The 17,939-nt window shown below is 52.8% G+C and overlaps 7 protein-coding genes across 7 annotated transcripts; 3 read left to right on the top strand and 4 right to left on the bottom strand.

Moving 5' to 3' along the window:
* Positions 1–507: 507 nt before the first annotated feature.
* PV07_11868 (uncharacterized protein) lies at positions 508–1,182 on the bottom strand. Its single transcript, XM_016399342.1, has 2 exons — positions 745–1,182; positions 508–672 (listed from the first exon to the last, which is right to left on the bottom strand). Exons 1-2 carry the CDS (start codon positions 1,088–1,090, stop codon positions 527–529), a joined length of 492 nt encoding a protein of 163 aa, XP_016243904.1. The 5' UTR covers positions 1,091–1,182; the 3' UTR covers positions 508–526.
* Positions 1,167–2,776, bottom strand: PV07_11867 (uncharacterized protein). The gene has a single exon (XM_016399341.1). It carries the CDS (start codon positions 2,176–2,178, stop codon positions 1,663–1,665), a length of 516 nt encoding a protein of 171 aa, XP_016243903.1. The 5' UTR covers positions 2,179–2,776; the 3' UTR covers positions 1,167–1,662.
* Positions 2,777–3,662: 886 nt separating this feature from the next.
* PV07_11866 (uncharacterized protein) lies at positions 3,663–4,715 on the top strand (the record flags this gene model as incomplete). The annotated part of the gene is made up of 2 exons (XM_016399340.1): positions 3,663–3,951; positions 4,003–4,715. 2 exons carry the CDS (start codon positions 3,663–3,665, stop codon positions 4,575–4,577), a joined length of 864 nt encoding a protein of 287 aa, XP_016243902.1. The 3' UTR covers positions 4,578–4,715.
* Positions 4,716–5,440: 725 nt separating this feature from the next.
* Positions 5,441–6,349, top strand: PV07_11865 (uncharacterized protein; the record flags this gene model as incomplete). The annotated part of the gene is made up of 3 exons (XM_016399339.1): positions 5,441–5,822; positions 5,986–6,188; positions 6,272–6,349. The coding sequence occupies 3 exons, from the start codon at positions 5,441–5,443 to the stop codon at positions 6,347–6,349; spliced, it is 663 nt and encodes a 220-aa protein (XP_016243901.1).
* On the bottom strand, positions 6,083–8,576 carry PV07_11864 (tRNA pseudouridine(38-40) synthase). Its single transcript, XM_016399338.1, has one exon. It carries the CDS (start codon positions 8,494–8,496, stop codon positions 6,367–6,369), a length of 2,130 nt encoding a protein of 709 aa, XP_016243900.1. The 5' UTR covers positions 8,497–8,576; the 3' UTR covers positions 6,083–6,366.
* A 119-nt stretch (positions 8,577–8,695) lies between these two features.
* PV07_11863 (uncharacterized protein) lies at positions 8,696–15,051 on the bottom strand. Its single transcript, XM_016399337.1, has one exon. The coding sequence runs from the start codon at positions 14,863–14,865 to the stop codon at positions 8,938–8,940; it is 5,928 nt and encodes a 1,975-aa protein (XP_016243899.1). The 5' UTR covers positions 14,866–15,051; the 3' UTR covers positions 8,696–8,937.
* A 160-nt stretch (positions 15,052–15,211) lies between these two features.
* On the top strand, positions 15,212–17,893 carry PV07_11862 (uncharacterized protein). Its single transcript, XM_016399336.1, has 3 exons — positions 15,212–15,418; positions 15,478–17,425; positions 17,477–17,893. The coding sequence occupies exons 1-3, from the start codon at positions 15,396–15,398 to the stop codon at positions 17,642–17,644; spliced, it is 2,139 nt and encodes a 712-aa protein (XP_016243898.1). The 5' UTR covers positions 15,212–15,395; the 3' UTR covers positions 17,645–17,893.
* The last annotated feature ends 46 nt before the right edge of the window (positions 17,894–17,939 follow it).

Below are 17,939 nucleotides of genomic sequence, written 5' to 3'. Positions count from 1 at the left end.
TGCGTCTGATAGAGCTTGAGCGGGTCAACTGACCAGTAAATACGTAGCCTTGTGCAGTAGTTCGCATTGAACACCAGCTTTATTTGTTTGACCCTTGACAAAGATGAGGCTCTTCGAAGGATGCTCATTGAACCATTCTTTCTCTTCTCGTGATACGTGCCACTGACAGCATATGTTTCACCCGAAGCGAGCTGTCAATCGTCGATCTGGAGCAGACTGCATGATGAGACAGGCTATTGGGCGCCTCACGAGATTGGCTAGAGACGTGGCTTTTGGAGGGTCACACACACACAGAGTCTAAGGAGGCATAGATTTTCGACTCCCCGTATTAGCTGCCCACACGAATGGGGCAAGAAAATATCTTGCTACTGAAAATCAACAATCATAGGCAGAAGCACATTAGCCCAGGCCCTCTAGGGCCACAGATCTTTGCACCAAATACCAGTCAGAATCATCATCAGCCCTTCAGCGCTGCCATCCTGGGCGGGTTTGAGTTCCGGATGTCTTCGGGCTGATGCAGTGTCTATCAGAGGTGTGGCCCAGGGGTTTCGATTGACGGACTCGGTCGCTCTCGCTGAAAACCTTCGATCCATTTCGCCTTCTCTGCAGCTATCTCTTGTGCCTGTCGCGCCTTATTCTCCTCTTCCTTCTTCGCCACGATTTCCCTCGGCACTAAAGACAGTCAGCGTGTTTCCATCCCCCCAAGTATGAATGAACTAGGAGCAGATTTGAAGTCTAACGCACCTTTCTTCATGAAGCAGGGATAGATTCCGGGGTTGCTGGCGTAATACCACTTGTCGCAGGCTTCCTGGCCCAAGAATATCTCGTGGTCACCTTCGGAAACTATGAAGAACTCATCTTCCAGACTTTTCGCCGAAGTTTTCGGGGCCCAACGAAGCCGCAAGGACTTCCTCTTCTCCCCGTTCATGTCAACAATGGAGAAACCGAGATCTTGGACGCATGCCTCGGTGATTTCACAGCGTTGATCGCTTTGCCAGTTCTTTTTGGCCAACTTCTGTGTTGGTAGTTTGTTGTTACATTCTATGACGATTTCGCATAGATTCGAGTCTGATCTCGCGTTGTCCGCCATCCTCAGAGCAGCGTCTCCTTTGCTTTTTCTCTCTTTGGTGTGTCTCTATTGATCCTTAGAGGACTCACGAGGAGGACAGAAGGGTTCGATTTATAACCTCAGGACTCTGGTAAAGTTGCCTTACCATAGCCTCACTTGCAGACCACCCTCAATCTCGTGCTGCAGGGATTAGGAGAGCCATCGAAAGGCTGCCTCGCATTCTTCAGCATATAGGTGAAGGCATTGGCCAGAGCGTCGTGGTCGCGGCCCAATTGCTGAGAGGACCGAGGACGACGGCACTCATTGCCAACCAGGTCGCCTACACCCGGGCAACCTTGTGGCGTGTCGCCAGTCCAGAGGGCGATCGATAACAATGTTGAAGAGGCTCTCGATGACATTGTCTCAAACGGACTCATCCCAACAGCACAGCAGCACTATATTCGGAAGCCACCTTCAGAAATTGCCCCTGTAAAGCCCATTGTTCAAATCAGCCGCATCGCTAATGGCGGCAGGCGGCCAGCTCAGCACACCACCACAGCCATCTCGGGCCACTTGATTCCTTCTTTTAGGATTCGAAGCTATTTGTGCAACCTCTACAAACGACCGGCCATGGGCTTGGCGGCATCTTGCCTTGCTGGAACCAAGGCACCCCTCTCGAGGAGTTTTGCGCCGAGCAACATGTCAAATCTATCATCGTCTGGGACCACCAAGAAAGTGTGTCGGTAGTAATGAGCACCATCTACAGAGAATCTCAGACTCACTTTACCCTCGACTTTGATTTCCGCTCCCTTCACAATCCCTTCGAACACCACAAGTCCTCCGGCCTTTATGGGTTGGCTCCGATCGATGGTGGCCAGGCCCCAGGCTTCTGCCCGAACTGCAGTTGATTCGCTTATCAGGCTAGGCATACACCCTGTGTCCTGCTGAGCCCGGCCTAGGTATCTGATTCCTCCGTCTGTTTCGACGACGATATCAATCATATACCCATTCGGCTCCCCAAAGCAAACTGAAGATACACTTTCAGTTGCGGCCGAATGCGCCACATACTTGCCCCGGGCATCACAACGTTGCAGCACATTTTCTTGCTGTCTTGACTCCACTGGCGTCATGTTGTCGATCCGGGAGAAATGCCTCTTGTCAACGACCACCTTATATAACCCAGAAGTGTTTTGATCTTCAGAAACGCCAGAGCTTGAAAGCTATTGGCCTTCCCGCTTGTCCCCCGGAATGTGGCTACGTTCGACTGTGTATGTCGTTTGCTGCGCCACTCTTGCTCTTGAAGTCCGAGGCCTTTAAATGGAGATGTGCAGGTCCTTGTTTTGACGCGTCCAGATGGACTGGATGCTCTAGATCGGCTGCAGTCTCACTTCGAGTCACGAGGTCCTTCGGCTCGGATGGCCGAAGATTTGTGGTGATGGCGGTGCAGTACAGGCGTCGTTGCTAATGTATCTGAACGGAGTCGGACGTTGGATGAAGGGCAAATCGAATGTCGATGCAATGCAAGGGACGCGGAACGCTTGAACGGGGAATGCAGTGGCGCACTCGACGACGAACGCCGATATGACTTGGGAGAAGGGAGAGAAAGCGTCAGGGTTCGCAAAGAATGGCACAGCAGAAGCGTCAGAAGGGTTCAAGAGCAACAGAACGCGGTAAAGTGCATGGGCAGGAACATGTAAAGCCTTCTGTCGTGCTTGAGATCATTGCAGGACGTTAGAGTTTTGGTGCGTGTAAAATTCGTGGTGCGGAGTGCCGAAAGTCGACCGCGACCTCCACCACAAGCCGTGGATAGGAACACTCAACCTTTCTTTGCAACGACGCGCTGTTAGAGCGGCGCCGAACGAATCCAACACATTACAAGTGAATCAGACTTCATACTTCCTTCCTCGAAGCCGATCACTCGGATACTGGCCGCTGGCAGCTCCTCTACGAAAGCAGATGACATCGCATCTTCTTGTATCTTTGGCCGAAGGAGCCCGTTCTCGCAGTCAGCCTGAGCATAGGCCCCATTCTGCCGAATGCATTGTCGCAGATGGAAGAGAGAGAGGACGAGGTCTTTATACCAGAGCCCATGTCCCACAGACACCGCCCAGATCGAAATTGGCAGGCCCAGGCATCCTTGGCAAGACAATGAAACATTTCAAAGGAAGACAAAAGGACGACCATGCAGACTTCCCTGGCTTTTGGGAAATGCCCCCCGTTTTATCTCCCTGGGACGCACCGGCGCTGGAGAAGAGAACCACGCTCGCCATGCTTCCTTTGGACCGGAGCTGGCATTGCTAAATGCTAAGCTGAATGTGATTGGAACTTGACGCTGCAGCCCGCTGACCCATCGCTTTGTTTGTCCCACCTAGGAGCAAGTTCTCGGGATACGCGGCACGGCTCGTTCGCCTACCCTGCGAACTGGTGTCCGTGCTAACTACGTGAGGAACATCCTGCGGGCCTTGGGCATGGGGGTTCACATGCAGATGCCTCACTGCGACCGGCACCGTCCATTCAGGCGGTGGTTGCCATCGTAGGTCTTCCGGGCACAGTGCCGTCTCAGTAGCAAGAGTCGTCAAGGCCGTCTCAACATCCGATGAACACCATCTCTGAAATGGACGATTATTCTCGTCTGTCATCGGTGCAAGCCGGTCTGCCCGAATTCGCCATCTTTCGGCGATTCATGCCTCTGCAGGCTCTCCAACTCAACGTTTTGCAGGCCGAGATTGCACACCTCAGGCAGGGGCTGGGCTTGCACCCGGAGTTGGAAAGAAAACCTGCAAATACGGAGAAATGGGTCCCCAGTTTTGCTTTCGACCAGGCCCAAACTTCTGGAGATCCCCCTCCCAGCCCGACGCTGAGGGCTCTTTGGGATCGGCTTGACGCAAAACTGGAGAGATATAGTGCGCAGTCCCCATCCGCTGATCTCTAAGCACCTCCTAACTAGATGAAAGACAACGCACTCCTTCACTACCGGGCTGTCTCTCAATTACCCTCCGTCGATCCTTTGCATCACAGGCACCTTCGCCGATGGAACTTGGACCTTGAAGGCGGCCATGGCTGCTTCCATGGGGTCGAAGCTGCTGTCTGGGATGAAGAGAACGCAGAGGATCTCACCTCAATAGCTATGCCCACCGACCATAGAGATCCTCTCACGTACTTCCTTCACACTCGATTCCTCCCGTGGTACCACTCCTTGCTCGGGCACAAATACAAGCAGCGCATCTGTATTGCTGATGCATACACGGGTGCAAGACAGCAGATGCCGATCTACTCTTACTCGGACAAGCTAGTGCTCCTAACCGTGAATATCTGCAGCACAGTCTTATCGTCGATGATACCTTCGCTCTGCTCACTTGCCTTGTACTTCATTCAGCGTGGAGGCGCCAGAATAGGTGCGATCGTGGGCTTTACCTTCCTATTCAGCATTGTTACCGTGGTGGTCACACCGGCGAAGAGGATTGAGACTTTCGTGGCCACTGCAGCCTTCGCTGCCGTCCTCATTGTCTTCGTTGGGAATGGGACTTGACATGGGATGCGCTTGTCAAGTGGTCTTGAAATCGACACCCTGTGGACCTTCCGGGGGACTAATCCTAGGACCAAAGGAAGCGCTTGGATATGCACGGCTCACAAGTCGCTCACTAGGCTCTGCGAAAATCAATTCCCAGCGATCATCTTCGTTGACAAATGCCTAACTCCATGGCCTTCGCTGCGGAGACACGCCGGAGGATCGGGAGACACGGAGACCAACTCGTTCGATGTTGATGTTGCTCCATACTGGTCTCGCACTTTCTCAGCAACGAGTCATACAGTGACGTCTCTATGCCTCCCACATGTCGGTACCGATTCGCGCCAGATTACTTCGAAAAGTGCAAGGTGTAGGACCGCGTTGATACAGGTCCTAAAAGGCTCAAGTTTCAATAACCTATCAAGGTCTTACACGACGCGACTGAGAGCGGAAGAGTTGTCTGCGCGCACCTTCAATGCGAGGGCTTTGTAACAGCGTCGGCTGGAGATTGGGACTTAAGTATCTCATGTACATGCTAGAAGCCACGACCGACCTTGGATACATTTACTGCTTTCGAAGCATCTCTGGAGAGCACTGAGAGCTGATTTGGCAACGTTCCCTGAGGTGATGGGTTATATGAAGAAATATTGCTGGTGAGGATTGTTGCGCAAAGTGAGATAGATACACATGTGAAATCGGAAGAAAGTTGAAGGATCGGCGCAATGATTTTCCGCTCCGAACCCCACGGTTTCCCTGTAGCGGACACTCTCCAGGTACCTCGTACGTGCGTCTGCACCCCTTTCGCTCAACCCAAATACCACCTCCATCCAAAAAGGCCATCCAGATATCCTCCTCAATCAGTCACTGGACGTAGTCATGGAGCCATGTTCACCGGTCCGAGCCAGTATCTTTCCATCCACCTCCCGAGCCCGACCACGGTCAGTTTCACCGTTTCGACGCGACAACCTTCGCAAGCCTGGTCGGTAAAAGGGTCGCCCTCACACTCCTACTTGCCCCGTGTCCCCGTCTTCACCCTTATCAAGTACGCGCTGCGGGTCCTGCTCGTCCTGGGCGTTGTTCTCGTCAACCTCACGAAAGGACGGATCGACGCGCCGCACTCACAACTCGACGCGTATGTCGACTTGGGGCTCAAGCTCAGTCTGGCCGGCGGGACGATCAGAGCAATTGCTGAACACGCCGAATGGTGGATTCTGGGGCCCGTGAGCCTCGGTATCATCTACGCGTGCCTAAGGAGGGATTATGTTGGTACGTTATGCCGTCTCGCTTCCGTCTATCTCGTGTCCTCGCTCAATGGGCGTGCTGGGGGCTCTTGGTATCCAGGATCAACAGCAATTCCTATTCCAACATCGCTTGTTTTCCTGACACGAGCCATGAACCTGTCCGTGGACTGCTCTAACTCGTGGCACAGAAGAGTCCCTCTTGGTCCTCCAAGGTCTCGGGATCCAGACATCCACATCGTCGCGCTACTTCTTCACCGGCGCAACGACGACATTCATCCCCACTACGCAGATACAGGATATCGTTATCCATGAAGCCTTCAAAGGGCTCGAAGTTCGATTTTACCTGGCGGTGATAGTCGAGGGGGCTACGGAGGTGGTGGTCGTCTTCCCGGTAAGCATTTTCTTCCGTTGGCGGCGACGAACTGGTTCTGATGCCCAGCGAATTCCGGACACTGACATTCGTTTGACCTCCAGACTCTCCTCCCTCGTCGGGAAATCCTCGAGGAAGTCTGGCGAGGGGGTCGGAAATGCTTGTATTCCGGCATCCGCTGAAATGGAGCACCTCAATCCTACTCTACTTCCGCATTCGTCTCCTCGAACTCTTCCTCTTTGGCTTTGTCTCTCGCCTCCCGACTCTTCGCCCATTTGGCGTTCAAAACTTCCAAGGTGTCCATCCGCGGCTTCTTCATCACAGGGACATACCGCCCGCTGATCCTTGCTCTGCTACTCCCATCAAAGACTTTCTGACTTCGTCCACCGGCCCTTCGGGGCCCGTCTCGTGTCGCTCCTCTCTTGAGAGGCGTGCCATCACCCTGAGAGATGGCCAGATCGAGCAAACTGCCAGCGAGGAGCTCTTGCATCTTGGCATCGCGCCACTGGGTCCAGAGCTCGTCTATCACGGAGCCAGTGCCGAATTTACCGTCATTCTTAGTCGAGTTGGTCGTGAGCGCAGGCACGGTGGCTGCATCTCCGGCATACAGCCACCCCAAAGAGTCTTCCAGCATTCCGCCGTCTCCGGTATCATTGTCAGGGAATATGCAGTCCCACAGCACCAATGGCGCGTCATCCGCCATCTCGTACGTGGGTCGACGAGGATTCTTTTCAATATCAAGCAATTCATCGATAATGCTCGGTTCCTCCAGCCCTTGACCGACAAGGAACAATATCGCCACCATGCACCTCACCTGATGCCACAGGAAGGCGGTGCCGTGGACACAGAAAGTATATACCTTTGGACCTCCAGCCAACGCTGGCGAAACCCCGTTTCCGAGGACAGAGGAAACCAGCCCCGTTTGGTTCAGACCTTGATGTTCCAGAAACATTGTCCCGGTCTCGGGGAACTCCACCACATCCGCAAATGTCACTCTCCTCACACAATTGGGCATCTGCTTGCTAGCGTCGATCTTGCAAAGGTTCCTGAAGTCGTGTACGCCCACGAGTTTCCGTGCGGCTTCCCTCATTTTCTCGATATCGAGCCAGCCCTCCCGGACACTGGCCGACCCCTTTCCATCCGCGCGCTGGAGACCGAGAGGACCGGGGGTAGGGCAGAATGCCGGATTGGTGAAGAAGTATTTATACCGGCGCTCGCGACAGGAGAAGCGCGCGTCAAATGTCGGTGGCGGAGAAGGGCACCAAGCTAGGACGCGGATGTCGGGTGGAAGGATTGAATTGAGGAGGGAGATGTACGGTAGTTCGTCTTTGACCGGGTCGAAAGGCTTTGCATGGTGGTCCGCGACGAGGTCGGTGGCATCTATGGACGGCATAGTATCGTCTTCGCCCTCCTCTTGGCCATTTTGTTGCTCTGTGTCCGCTTGCCGGCCGTCCCCTTTCTCAACAGATTCCTTCGACGGAGGCTCTCGACTGGTTCCCAGCGCCCGATTACTCCTCACTCTAACCCCAATAACCTGGCCGAACGCAGACACGCCTCTGTCCGTCCTCCCGCATTTGCTATACTGGCACCCCTCCCAGCTGAGATCCAGCCGGACCTTGCCCTCGCCCTCGCCCCCGCCCTGTCCCGCACGCTTGACATATCTCTCCCTCCTCTTGTCCTCGGCCCAAACCACGTCGTAGCTCTGGTCAGTCCCCTCGGCCAACTCGGGCGAGATCAACCTCGCCTTCCGCAGCGCCTTCCACAGCACCTCTTCGATGGTGGGCTGTGGCGTCAGGTTGCCGTTCGCGTGCTCATACCCGCCGTAGCGGCTGCCGATGTACGCGAACTTCAAGGCGATGTGCCGGGTCGAGTACAGAGCGGGGTTGAACGCGCGGGCGCGGCGCGGGGATCGGGATCGATTGCGAGATGGGACCGTTTGCTGCGTGGTGGTGGTCGTGGATGCGGTTTCCGCGGTGATGGACCAGGGGGGAGGCTTGGTCGTCTGAGTCAACGACGCCAGAAGCGCCGTCTGTTCGCGCAGTTGGCGTTCGAGGGTCGTGATGCGCGCGACCAGGTCGGCGGTGGTGTAGCTCGCGTAGTTCGCATCCGTGCCAGCAGTGCCAGTGCCAGCCGCGCTGTCCACGCTTTGGTTCTTCCGTGCGTCAGTAGGCGGCATTGCGAGGCGCGAGGATAGTCGAATCGTGGGTGGGCGGTGTTCTGCAGCAGCGCGGCGCCGCGGAGAAAAAGTATAGATTTTGCGGCAGACAAGCCGATGTGGCACGAGCCCGCTCGTGAAGGAAACTGGGACCGCAGCAGCAAAAGTAGGCATCAAACACACATCTGCAGAAGGGGACGTGAAGCGCACATAGCTTTGCGCCAGAAAACAATGTGTGTCGACACCGGGGACTGGGTGCGTTCCAGGATTGGGGAAACAAAAATTTGGGTGAACTTCGGCATTATGTCGTCCGAGACGAGGCTACATCAGAGCCTTGCGGTATGAAGAGAAGAGACATCGAGGCTGTGTACACCGATCATGTTTGACTTGGATTTGAGGAGTCCTATCTTGATTTTCTAACATCTTCCGCCCTCGCTAGCGGCACTGAAGGGGATGGCATGTCGCCCTTGATGACCTTCTCACACGCTGCACGGCCTTGAACGGTGGTAAAAAGCCCAACGAAACGGCAGTCCCTACATCTCTTCCGGCCTTTGGTTGAGTTGGCTTGTAGATCCACCGTCTAGGAGAGCCAGACTCGTGGTCAGCAGTAGTCACCTAGTCCACTGTGTCGTTGTTTTCCTGTCGTGCTTCATGAAACTCTTGTTCTTCGTCGTCGCCTGGGCTGCCTTTATTGCTTGGTGCAACATTGCCGACCCTTTCCTGCGAGTCTTGAATCTCAATCTCATCCTCTGCATCATGCATTTCCTCGTCTTCGTCTTCTGTGCCGTCGTTATCTTCAGCAGCATCATCGACTGCATCCTCTGCCCCGTCTTCACCTCCATCATCCGCATTCTCTCTGGATACTTCGTACTCTTCGAGCATGTCCTTCTTTTCTTCATCCAAATCTTCGAGCTCACTTAGCTCACTTGCCGAATCTTCTGCGTCGGCTTCTCCATCAGCGCTGTCCTGAATAGACCCCCGCCGAGAGCTCGCTCTGCTACCGTCTATGTCCTCGTCCTTGGTTTCGGCCAGCCGTTTGTCGATTGGTGCTTCTATTCCCACTTCCGCCTTCGAAGGCAACTCCACAATAGGTGTTTTGGAAAGAATGGGCGTCTTGATTGGTGGCGGCTTCACTATGGCGGCCTCTGCTTTGCGCTGGATCTCGCGTCGGGTAACTGTCTTTGTACGTCCGGGTCTGGCTCGTTCGCGCTGAACTTCGGGAATTGGTTGGCCACTTAGAACCGGGAAAGGTGTGGGCGCGTTTTGAAGCCCAAGTCCAACAGGCGCTGAGATCGACACAGACAACGGTCCGTCAGCAGCACCGTCGCCTTGTGCGCGGAGCACGTTGGCCAAACGAGCACGTTCGGCACCGTCATCGCCACCACCAGCAAAATCAGTCGTCATATTGATGAACGTGCCTTGTGGGAGGGCAGCAGGATGTGGCTTGGGCTGGTCTTCTGGAGGCAGTTGCTTGATGAACTCTTCGTAAAGACAAGCGTACGAATCCCCTATGAGGTCGTCGATGACTGGACCCTTCATCAGACTATTGTTAAGACGTTTCAGGTCGATACCGTCTCGCATGATATCCAAATATACTGATGTGGTGTCGGGATCATGAGCCCATTTCTCCATCATCTCTGACTTCTTGGTGAATTCTTCATGGTTCATGCCGTCGAATAATGCTCGTTCCCGACCTTCAGGTATTTGCCCTTGTCGTCTCAGCAGCCGCACATATGTTGTGGCGACATCCTCCCAGACCTTCGTGTGATCGAGAAAGTCTGTAGTCTTCCTTCGAATGCGGCGGACCAGTGCGTCCAAGTTTCCGCGATCGTTGAGCTGCTCTAGAATGTGAACGAAGAAAGAGATGTATCGCCCAGTATAGACATAATGACGCCCGGGCCGCTCAAATTCAGGCTTCCAAACTTGCATCGTCATGGTTTTGGTGAATATCTGTTGCGTGAACTGATGCTTAGCACCAAGTGCCCCGGCGGCATTCGGCTCATCATCATATATTACATGCGCAGCGCGGTCTGTGATCCTATGATGCCAATTGGACTTGTCCGCATGTCCAAGTTTTTTCAAGATATCCAGCATGTAAGGCACCCAATCGACCCCTTCTTGGTCCTCGGACAGAGGCACACCTTGCGCATAACGTGATGCCTGTAGATACTGGAAGGCTTGGGCACGTGAGATCTTTTGGGTGCTCACCATCTTGTGAACGATCGACACAAGTTTGAAATGAGGTTCCAAGATTGGCTCATTGGTCTTCTCCTTCTTAGGGAGAGCCTCAATGGCCTCGATAATGGCCTCTATGACGGCTTCCGCAGAGACACGACCTTGATTTTCAGCGCTTCGAAACATCTTCCACAGACACTTTGCGCGGGTGTAGTGAGACGTCCATGGTTTGGGCCGATCCGTCATTTTCCTTTCGAGAAGGTAAGCTGCAAAATGCCACAGAGCATACTCTCCCAGGGGGTTGTGATATGGTTGCTTAGACATTCTCATGTCAACGATGCTGCTCATATGACGTATATGTTTATCGGTCTTGAATGCTTCCATACTCAGTGGCGGACGAGAAGACGCATACAAGCGAGTGGCAAACTCTGTGAGCATGTCCTCAACCTTCTCTACAGTTTCCGGTCGGTGATCAGCAGATCGCAAGGCTACCGCGGTAGCCATGATGTAGCTGTGAATCGCTTGACGCTCGAGCAGAGCAATATCAGCCCTTGAGTCATTGAGTTTGGTGGAATTCCAAATCAAGTCGTCTTCAATCTTGGCCTCGTAGACCTGTGCCAAACGATACCAAGTTTCCCATTTCTCAATGTTGTGATCCAAGTCCTGACGGAAGAAGCTCGCAGCAACATCCAAATCGTCGGTTGGCGTTGGATTGACTCGTTTTATCGACTTGTATTTCGCAAGCGTGAGATGCCCAAGCATGAAATACCAGCCACTGCTTGCAGCTATCTGCGTGTCCGCCTGCACAACACGTGTGGGTAGATCACCAATACCTCTGATGCACCGGTACAAGTCATTTGCGTTGATAATCGACTTCAGGTACGAAGAAATGATTCGTTTGTTTTGCTGCAGCGTTGGGGGACTCTTAATCACCCCTAGAGCTTGCTGCATTTTGTCAATTGTAGCTTTGAGCTCGCTTTTGTTTAAGTCTCTGACGTTAAAACGTTCAGCATATTTCATTATCGTCGGGATCAAGGACCAGGCCGTCTTCTTGTCCAGATTTTCCGGAGGACAGCCGTGGTCGATATCTCCAATACCACTGGCGAAGCGGAGCTGATAGAGATCGAAGAATACTTGAGCAATCTCGCCAGTGTAGTCCTGTTCCGCAGCGAGGCCTCCCAGTTCGGATTTGACCAACTTTACAAAGGACTTATTGGCATGTTTGCAATATTGTCGGAGGCCGAAAGAGTTGTGGACTGTGCAGAGATATTCTGCCAGGTCGTCAGCTGCTCGCGGGTACAACGAAGGCTCTTGGACAGTCGCTTCCTTCAATAGCGTATATTGCAGAGTCCATGCCCGGACAAGCATTTCTTTGAATCGATCCTTGCTCCTCTCGTACAATTTTGTTGAGGTGGCGCCTTTGAGTTGAGGCCCGGTAGACTGACCCACGCGTATTGAATCATCGTAGATGACAAATCCGTGTAGCAACTTCACAAGTTTGGCGACTGCCCTCAAAGATGAACGAAGGTGGGCACCATCAACACATTCAAACGGGCTAGAATCGGTGAGGACTTTCGTTAGCAATCTGATCATCACCTCGTCCGCATCATGTAACCATTTGAGCATCGTGATCTGCCGACTCGTTGGTTCCGTTTCAAGATGCCGTGGAGTAGACAGTTCCTTTACAATGGTCTCAATCGCTCGGAGAAGACAAGACACGATTTTGGGGGTATATGAAATCGCTGTGTAAGCATTCTGAAGCCGTCTCCATAGGTACAATTTGAGTGCCGCGTCGCCGGATTCAAGAAATTGGACGAGCTCTTCAGCCTGGGTTGAGTGCTGGAAACCGGCACTCCCTTCTCCAGATTTAGGGGTTGACTCCAAGATAGGCTCTAATTTCTCGATTACAGCCACAGGGTCGCTGTTATCGTCGTCGAAAACGCTCGTGAAGAAATCGCGCGTACTGAGAGCGGAGAGTTCTCGATCAATGGCAGCCACAGAGATGACAGACATCGCAGCATTGTTCGGTAGGAAGATCGGGTCTGCATTGGTCTTCTCCAGCAAGGCCTTCAGCTCTTCGAGCAGCGAAACAATATGCTCTTTGGCGACATTGTCGTCTAGTCTTGCCTGGGCAACTGACGCCCAGATAAAGCGGAGAACCAGAGGATCGTTCAGCCCAGCAGCAGGAGAGTTGAAATAGAGTTGCATAAATTCGCTCGCCAGACCTGACCATCTCTTCAGGCGGTCTGCATGGCCGATTTGACTGGCATAGTCAAAGTCTCCGCCTGATTCGGAGGTTGTAGCGGCCCGATCAAGGAATATCTCGAAGAGAGACTCGACCATTTCAACAGCTGAACGGACTTCCGAGTTTATTCCATCGACTTGCTTGTGACTCGAATTGGAAAGGGAGGAAAGGCGCTGCTGAAAAACCTCCCATAGATATTGCTCCATTATACGAGCTAATTCACCCACCATGTATTTAATATCGACCGTCCATTTCTCACTTAGATACGGCGATGGACATGGCTTGCCCAGGCTGTTCGAGCCAGTGAGAACCGAAGACAACCAGGAGCTCGCGGCTTCGTAGATATTTGATGGTTCAGCATTGATTAGAGTGACCAGGGAGCCCAGAATGACTTTGTCGGAGCTCCTGGGGCGATCTATCTCCTTGGGAATATCAGGTTTGAGGTGTTGCAGGAACAAAGCCATGCCGGTCGCCTTTTCTGGAAAATCCTGATTACTATGACCGTTGACGATGGCTTGGCCCTTGTCATCTGACCAGTTCATCAAGACCAAGCGAAGGTCTGAAGAAAGTTGTAGGTCTTGCTGGGAACTTTCGGGACCACCCTCTTCGGCTTTCTCATCGGTAGCCGTCCAGAAAGCTTGCCTGGCTTGTTCGGCTGACAAGTATAGTTTCATACCAAGCTTGATCAGAAGGGAATTCGCTACGTCGAATGTGGCTTGATCCGCCTGCTCGAAGATAGCAAGTTGGTCCAGGAAGTACTGGGGATCTTCATGCGATGCTTCATCGTCTTGAGCAGTTAGGTCGACCATTGATTCTCTCGCTCGCAATCTTTTACTCTTTGCTCGCCCTTCGGTTTCATCGTTGCCAGCAACTGTTGTTGAACGTTTTCTCGATGGTGCTGGACAAGGTCGCATCACGATCGTGTCTCCATCCGGCGGGTTATCGTTCTCTCGCTGTCTTGCTTCGCTCAATTCATCAGCACCCCGATCTCGTGGTGATTCTTTCTGAGGTGGCGGCTCAATCTGGTTTCCTGTCTCTGCTGGATGTTGGACAGGACTTTGCGACGTATTGTCCTGTCCAGCGCCGATGGCACTGGCTTGCTTGCCCACATTGTCAGACGCCGGTGCCGTCTCAATTCCGTGGTCTGTCATGTTCAAGTCTACTCCTATCGTACTGGCGCTAGTGAGAGAAGAGTCGCCATTTTGAAGTTCTTCCATAGTCTTGAAAATCTCCTTGCCCAGGGAATACAGATCAGGAGAAGTCGGTCGTAGAGATTTCTGGCTCACCGCGAAGCTCAGAGGGCGATACTTGTCATCGAGGTATTCGAGAGTTGTTGTATGTTTCGGTAGGAATGGGTATGGGTCATTTGATTTCTTCAACATGTTCAGAAGCCTATCCTTTGGTCGTACGTCCGAACTCTGGAGACGGCTCAGGTCATCTTGGACCAGTGTGACTACTTCCTCGAGTTCCCCAGCTGCAAAGGCTTCATCGAGACCTGATAAGTCGATGGTTTGTTCGCCATCTTCATCCTCGCCAGCTAGGACACTCTCCAAGCAAAATCGTGCTATTCGCTGAGTAGACAGAACATCTGCCACACGGGCAGCTTTCTTCCAGGAGTCGAGATCGGTGTCATCGCGCTCAAGGGCTTGGGCGAACTGTCTAAGGCTTTCTTTGCAGGACTTGGCGTAGTACTGACAAAGTTCGGAGCGAGAGCCCCTCTGGTTTGAGACGTGGTGGCGAGCAACATCCAGCAGAAATTGACCCTTGTTCTTGAAGGCGAGATAAAGAAGTTGTGGGACCGAGCTTGCGGAGGAATCAGCGGCACTGCTAGGGAGCAGAGATAGTGCACCGGCGTCTGTCTGCGCGACGACGATTGTCGCCTCATCGTCAACTTCGTCATGTTGAAAATCCGAGACCACATCTGGGTATTTGAAGACTTCGGATCTCAGAAGTTCGTCGTAAGCATCCTTGGCTTCTTGAAAGTAGTCGGGACCCTGAGAATGAAGTTTCAGGGCATTTTGGTAAAGTTTGAAGGCCTCTTCCAGCTGGATCTCTCGCGTGTCATCGATCTCCTCTTCAAAGGTGTCTTCAGGTTCGACATTAAGAGCGGTAAAGGCAGACATGATGAGTCTGGTGTTAGAAGTTGTCTGTTTCTGCCAATATTGATCTGCGACAATTCATCCGGTGCTGGGTGAGAGTCATCTTAGATTCAGCGTAGATGATGCAGCCTTTGTTGACGGACACAGGAGACGGATGAGATTGCCATTCAGACAGTGAAGATGTCGAGGTTAATGGTCGTTATGATGGCGTTATGATAGCGTATTGTCTACCGTCAACGCGTCCAGATGTCGACAGTCGAAGTCGAACGCGAGGCGACAGTCGCAACTCCAGTTTAGGAAAGCTTGCCGAAAATGCACTCAATTGATCCTTCAACAATCCCCGGGCATTGATGAGACACGTAGCATCCAAATTTCACGCAGTAATAAGGGCTTGAAGACCTTTTTGTTTGACGGCGCTCGTCAGGTCTTCTACTACTCCTTTCCCAACGCGAGTGTCAGCGAAAGGTGCTGCCGGACCGCCTCGATTGCCTAGCTTTTTATCAATCTGTTCTCAAATTAATTGTCCACTTCCACCCAGAAAAGGGTGCGCCGCCATGGTTGCGCCGGCAGTGCCAGAGTCAGTCGCCCTCCAGATACTATTTATTCGTTGCTGTCCCTGCTGACCGTCTGTTGCAGGATCATTGAAGATGATGAGATCGGCCTCGCTGTAGACGCACGCACAGAAAGCCTCCCAGGACTCCGCGAATTGGGCCCTCCTGATCTTGTTCACTTGGTCAAGCAGAGCGTCAAAGCTGGCAACAAGCAGACTGGCGTTTACCACCATGTTACCGGCATCGATGCCTCCTCCTCCGCGAGCTTGGCGGCGTATGTCAACACTCTGACGTTCAATCCTGCGGACAAAACGCACAAGGTGGTTTCAGGGCTCTACTGTTGCTACAATGCCTTTTCGCATCTAGATATGCGGGTCGAAGTCAAAATCCCCGGAAGTGTAGAGAGCTACTGTGTGGACGAAAGGGGAGACAGAAGAGTTGCAACAGAGAACTTGTGGCTGGAGACATTTCTCTGCGCAGTGTTGCGAGCATATTCATACTCAGACAATGGTAGCGGTGACACGATAAAGAAGATTATTGGCGTCCGAAGATTCAATCCCATCATTAACACTGAGTTGGAGCACCGTTTCTTCGAAGCTGCCGAGAGATTGTTCTTCAGTGGCCGTCAACTTGGGTCGGACCCCGAAATACAAATCCCCAACCTGGTCTCCAACCATCTCACAGCGGGACTTTTGAAATACATACGTACAACAGGACGATTCGCATCAGGCATCAACTTGTTCGAGAAGCTACGGACAAAGGACGTCGAAGTTTCGTCATTACTGGCCCGGGTGCTATTGGACGGAGACGAAGAGATCCAAGCCGTGCGGCTTCTACATGATTCATTGCAGGATGTTCCGATGGACTATGCCCTTCTTGACTGTCAAGCCGCCTTCTGCCAGAGCAAAGGCGAGGGTGAGATGGCTTTGGAACTTGCGAAGCAAGGGGTCACAGCAGCTCCCAGTGAATTCAGTACTTGGGCTCGACTGGCAGAGGTGTATGTTGACCTTGAGCAGTGGGATCTGGCCTTGCTTACCTTGAACTCCTGTCCTATGTTCTCGTACCAGGATAAGGACTCGCCTAGGATGCCCGAGCCAAGTCGGGTGCTCCTGCCAATCCTACCCGAGAGTGCGCTGGATGAGATCGACGAGGGACAGCCCAGGCACGGAGAACCATTCGATCAAGTCCATGTCTCATTACGAAAATTACAGGCAGCCACGTATCAAGGGACCTTCTTGAAGGCATACAGCTTACTGACACGGATCGCTGCGGCCATCGGATGGGACACGCTCCTGAGGACCCGCAGTCAGGTCTTTGTGATGGAAGAAGAGTACCGGTCTGAAAAGCAGCACCAGGTGACCCCGAAGATACCCACTAGCAAGAATGCGAGCACAATCGCCCTGTCCGGCACTCCGAATGGCCACTCCAAAGCGGATGAAAACGGAGCAGACGAAGATGACGAGTCAGACGATGGCTCTGGTGTGGAAGAGCCGAAGAAACTTGACGAGGAGAAGATTCTCGATGAATCTTCCTCTACTGCACCTACGCTGAACGGCGGTGTCAACGAGAGTGAGAACGCCGAGATCAAGGCCCACCGATCAATGGAGAAACCGGTGCCCACGATTGCAGCCGAAGAAGTCAAGTCGGGCAGTGATGAGCCGGATACGTCCCATTCACACTATCCACAATTCCAGAACAAACGCCTGTGCGAGCGGTGGCTCGACAACCTCTTCATGGTATTGTATGAAGACCTCCGGATATACACAATATGGCGGACGGAAATGGGCCAGTACCGGCAACAACAAATGCAGTATAAGAAATCAGCCGCGGAGTGGGAGATCCTGGGAGACCTTGCTGAGCGGTTACATCACACAAACGAGGCATTGGAAGCATATCAGCAATGTTTGAACATTCGATTCTCTCCAAAGGCTATGAAGGGTATACTGCGGATGTACGAGAAGAAAGGTGACACGAGGAATTCACTGGCGTGCTTGATTCGACTTATCACCTGGCAATACCGATGGTACTCGGAGGTAAGCAATCTACACCAGAGCCTTCGATGTTTATGCTGATTGACGTGACAGTTTTCGCCGGAACTCTTCTACTCGATACGGAAGCTCATTGAAGAGGAAGGGGCCGTCAAGATCCGCTCTATCGTCCAAAGCACCAATCTGCCACAACATGTGCTGGACTTGACTCACGAATACTGTCGCCTGTGTGTCACTTTTAGAAGCAGCGGCACCGATGGATGAGTGATGGGCTACGAGACTCTTTATGTCAGGTACTTGTCTTTGTACATGAACGTGGATCGGGTGTTCTTTGCGTTGTTGCTCCTGAGCGACTTCCCAGCGGCGGCGTCTTGTCAGACTCAGAAAGAGAGGATATCAGGTAGAATGAAGACCACAAGCTTAACCGGGTCTGCTTGTGTCCACGGTCCATAAAAGAAATTCATACCACAAATGGCGGGTGCCTTCAACACCAGCTGTTGTCGCTGCACTGACATTTTGCGTATATACTGCCTATGCGCCTCCGAAGCAGTGGACTACG

Source organism: Cladophialophora immunda (assembly GCF_000835495.1).
Source record: "Cladophialophora immunda strain CBS 83496 unplaced genomic scaffold supercont1.7, whole genome shotgun sequence".
Taxonomy (NCBI): domain Eukaryota; kingdom Fungi; phylum Ascomycota; class Eurotiomycetes; order Chaetothyriales; family Herpotrichiellaceae; genus Cladophialophora; species Cladophialophora immunda.
Note: the sequence above shows the minus strand (reverse complement) of the source record. Positions and strands in the feature narration are given on the sequence as shown.

What these genes read in the sequence shown, in the direction of transcription:
- PV07_11864 (XM_016399338.1), bottom strand. Translation starts at nt 8,496, where the DNA reads ATGCCTACTTTTGCTGCTGCGGTCCCAGTTTCCTTCACGAGCGGGCTC.
- PV07_11863 (XM_016399337.1), bottom strand. Translation starts at nt 14,865, where the DNA reads ATGTCTGCCTTTACCGCTCTTAATGTCGAACCTGAAGACACCTTTGAA.
- PV07_11862 (XM_016399336.1), top strand. Translation starts at nt 15,396, where the DNA reads ATGGTTGCGCCGGCAGTGCCAGA. An exon ending in GTTGCGCCGGCAGTGCCAGA is followed by an intron (nt 15,419 to 15,477) that starts GTCAGTCGCCCT and finishes CGTCTGTTGCAG; the next exon opens with GATCATTGAAGATGATGAGA. An exon ending in AATACCGATGGTACTCGGAG is followed by an intron (nt 17,426 to 17,476) that starts GTAAGCAATCTA and finishes TTGACGTGACAG; the next exon opens with TTTTCGCCGGAACTCTTCTA.
- PV07_11867 (XM_016399341.1), bottom strand. Translation starts at nt 2,178, where the DNA reads ATGACGCCAGTGGAGTCAAGACAGCAAGAAAATGTGCTGCAACGTTGT.
- PV07_11868 (XM_016399342.1), bottom strand. Translation starts at nt 1,090, where the DNA reads ATGGCGGACAACGCGAGATCAGACTCGAATCTATGCGAAATCGTCATA. An exon ending in TCCCTGCTTCATGAAGAAAG is followed by an intron (nt 673 to 744) that starts GTGCGTTAGACT and finishes GACTGTCTTTAG; the next exon opens with TGCCGAGGGAAATCGTGGCG.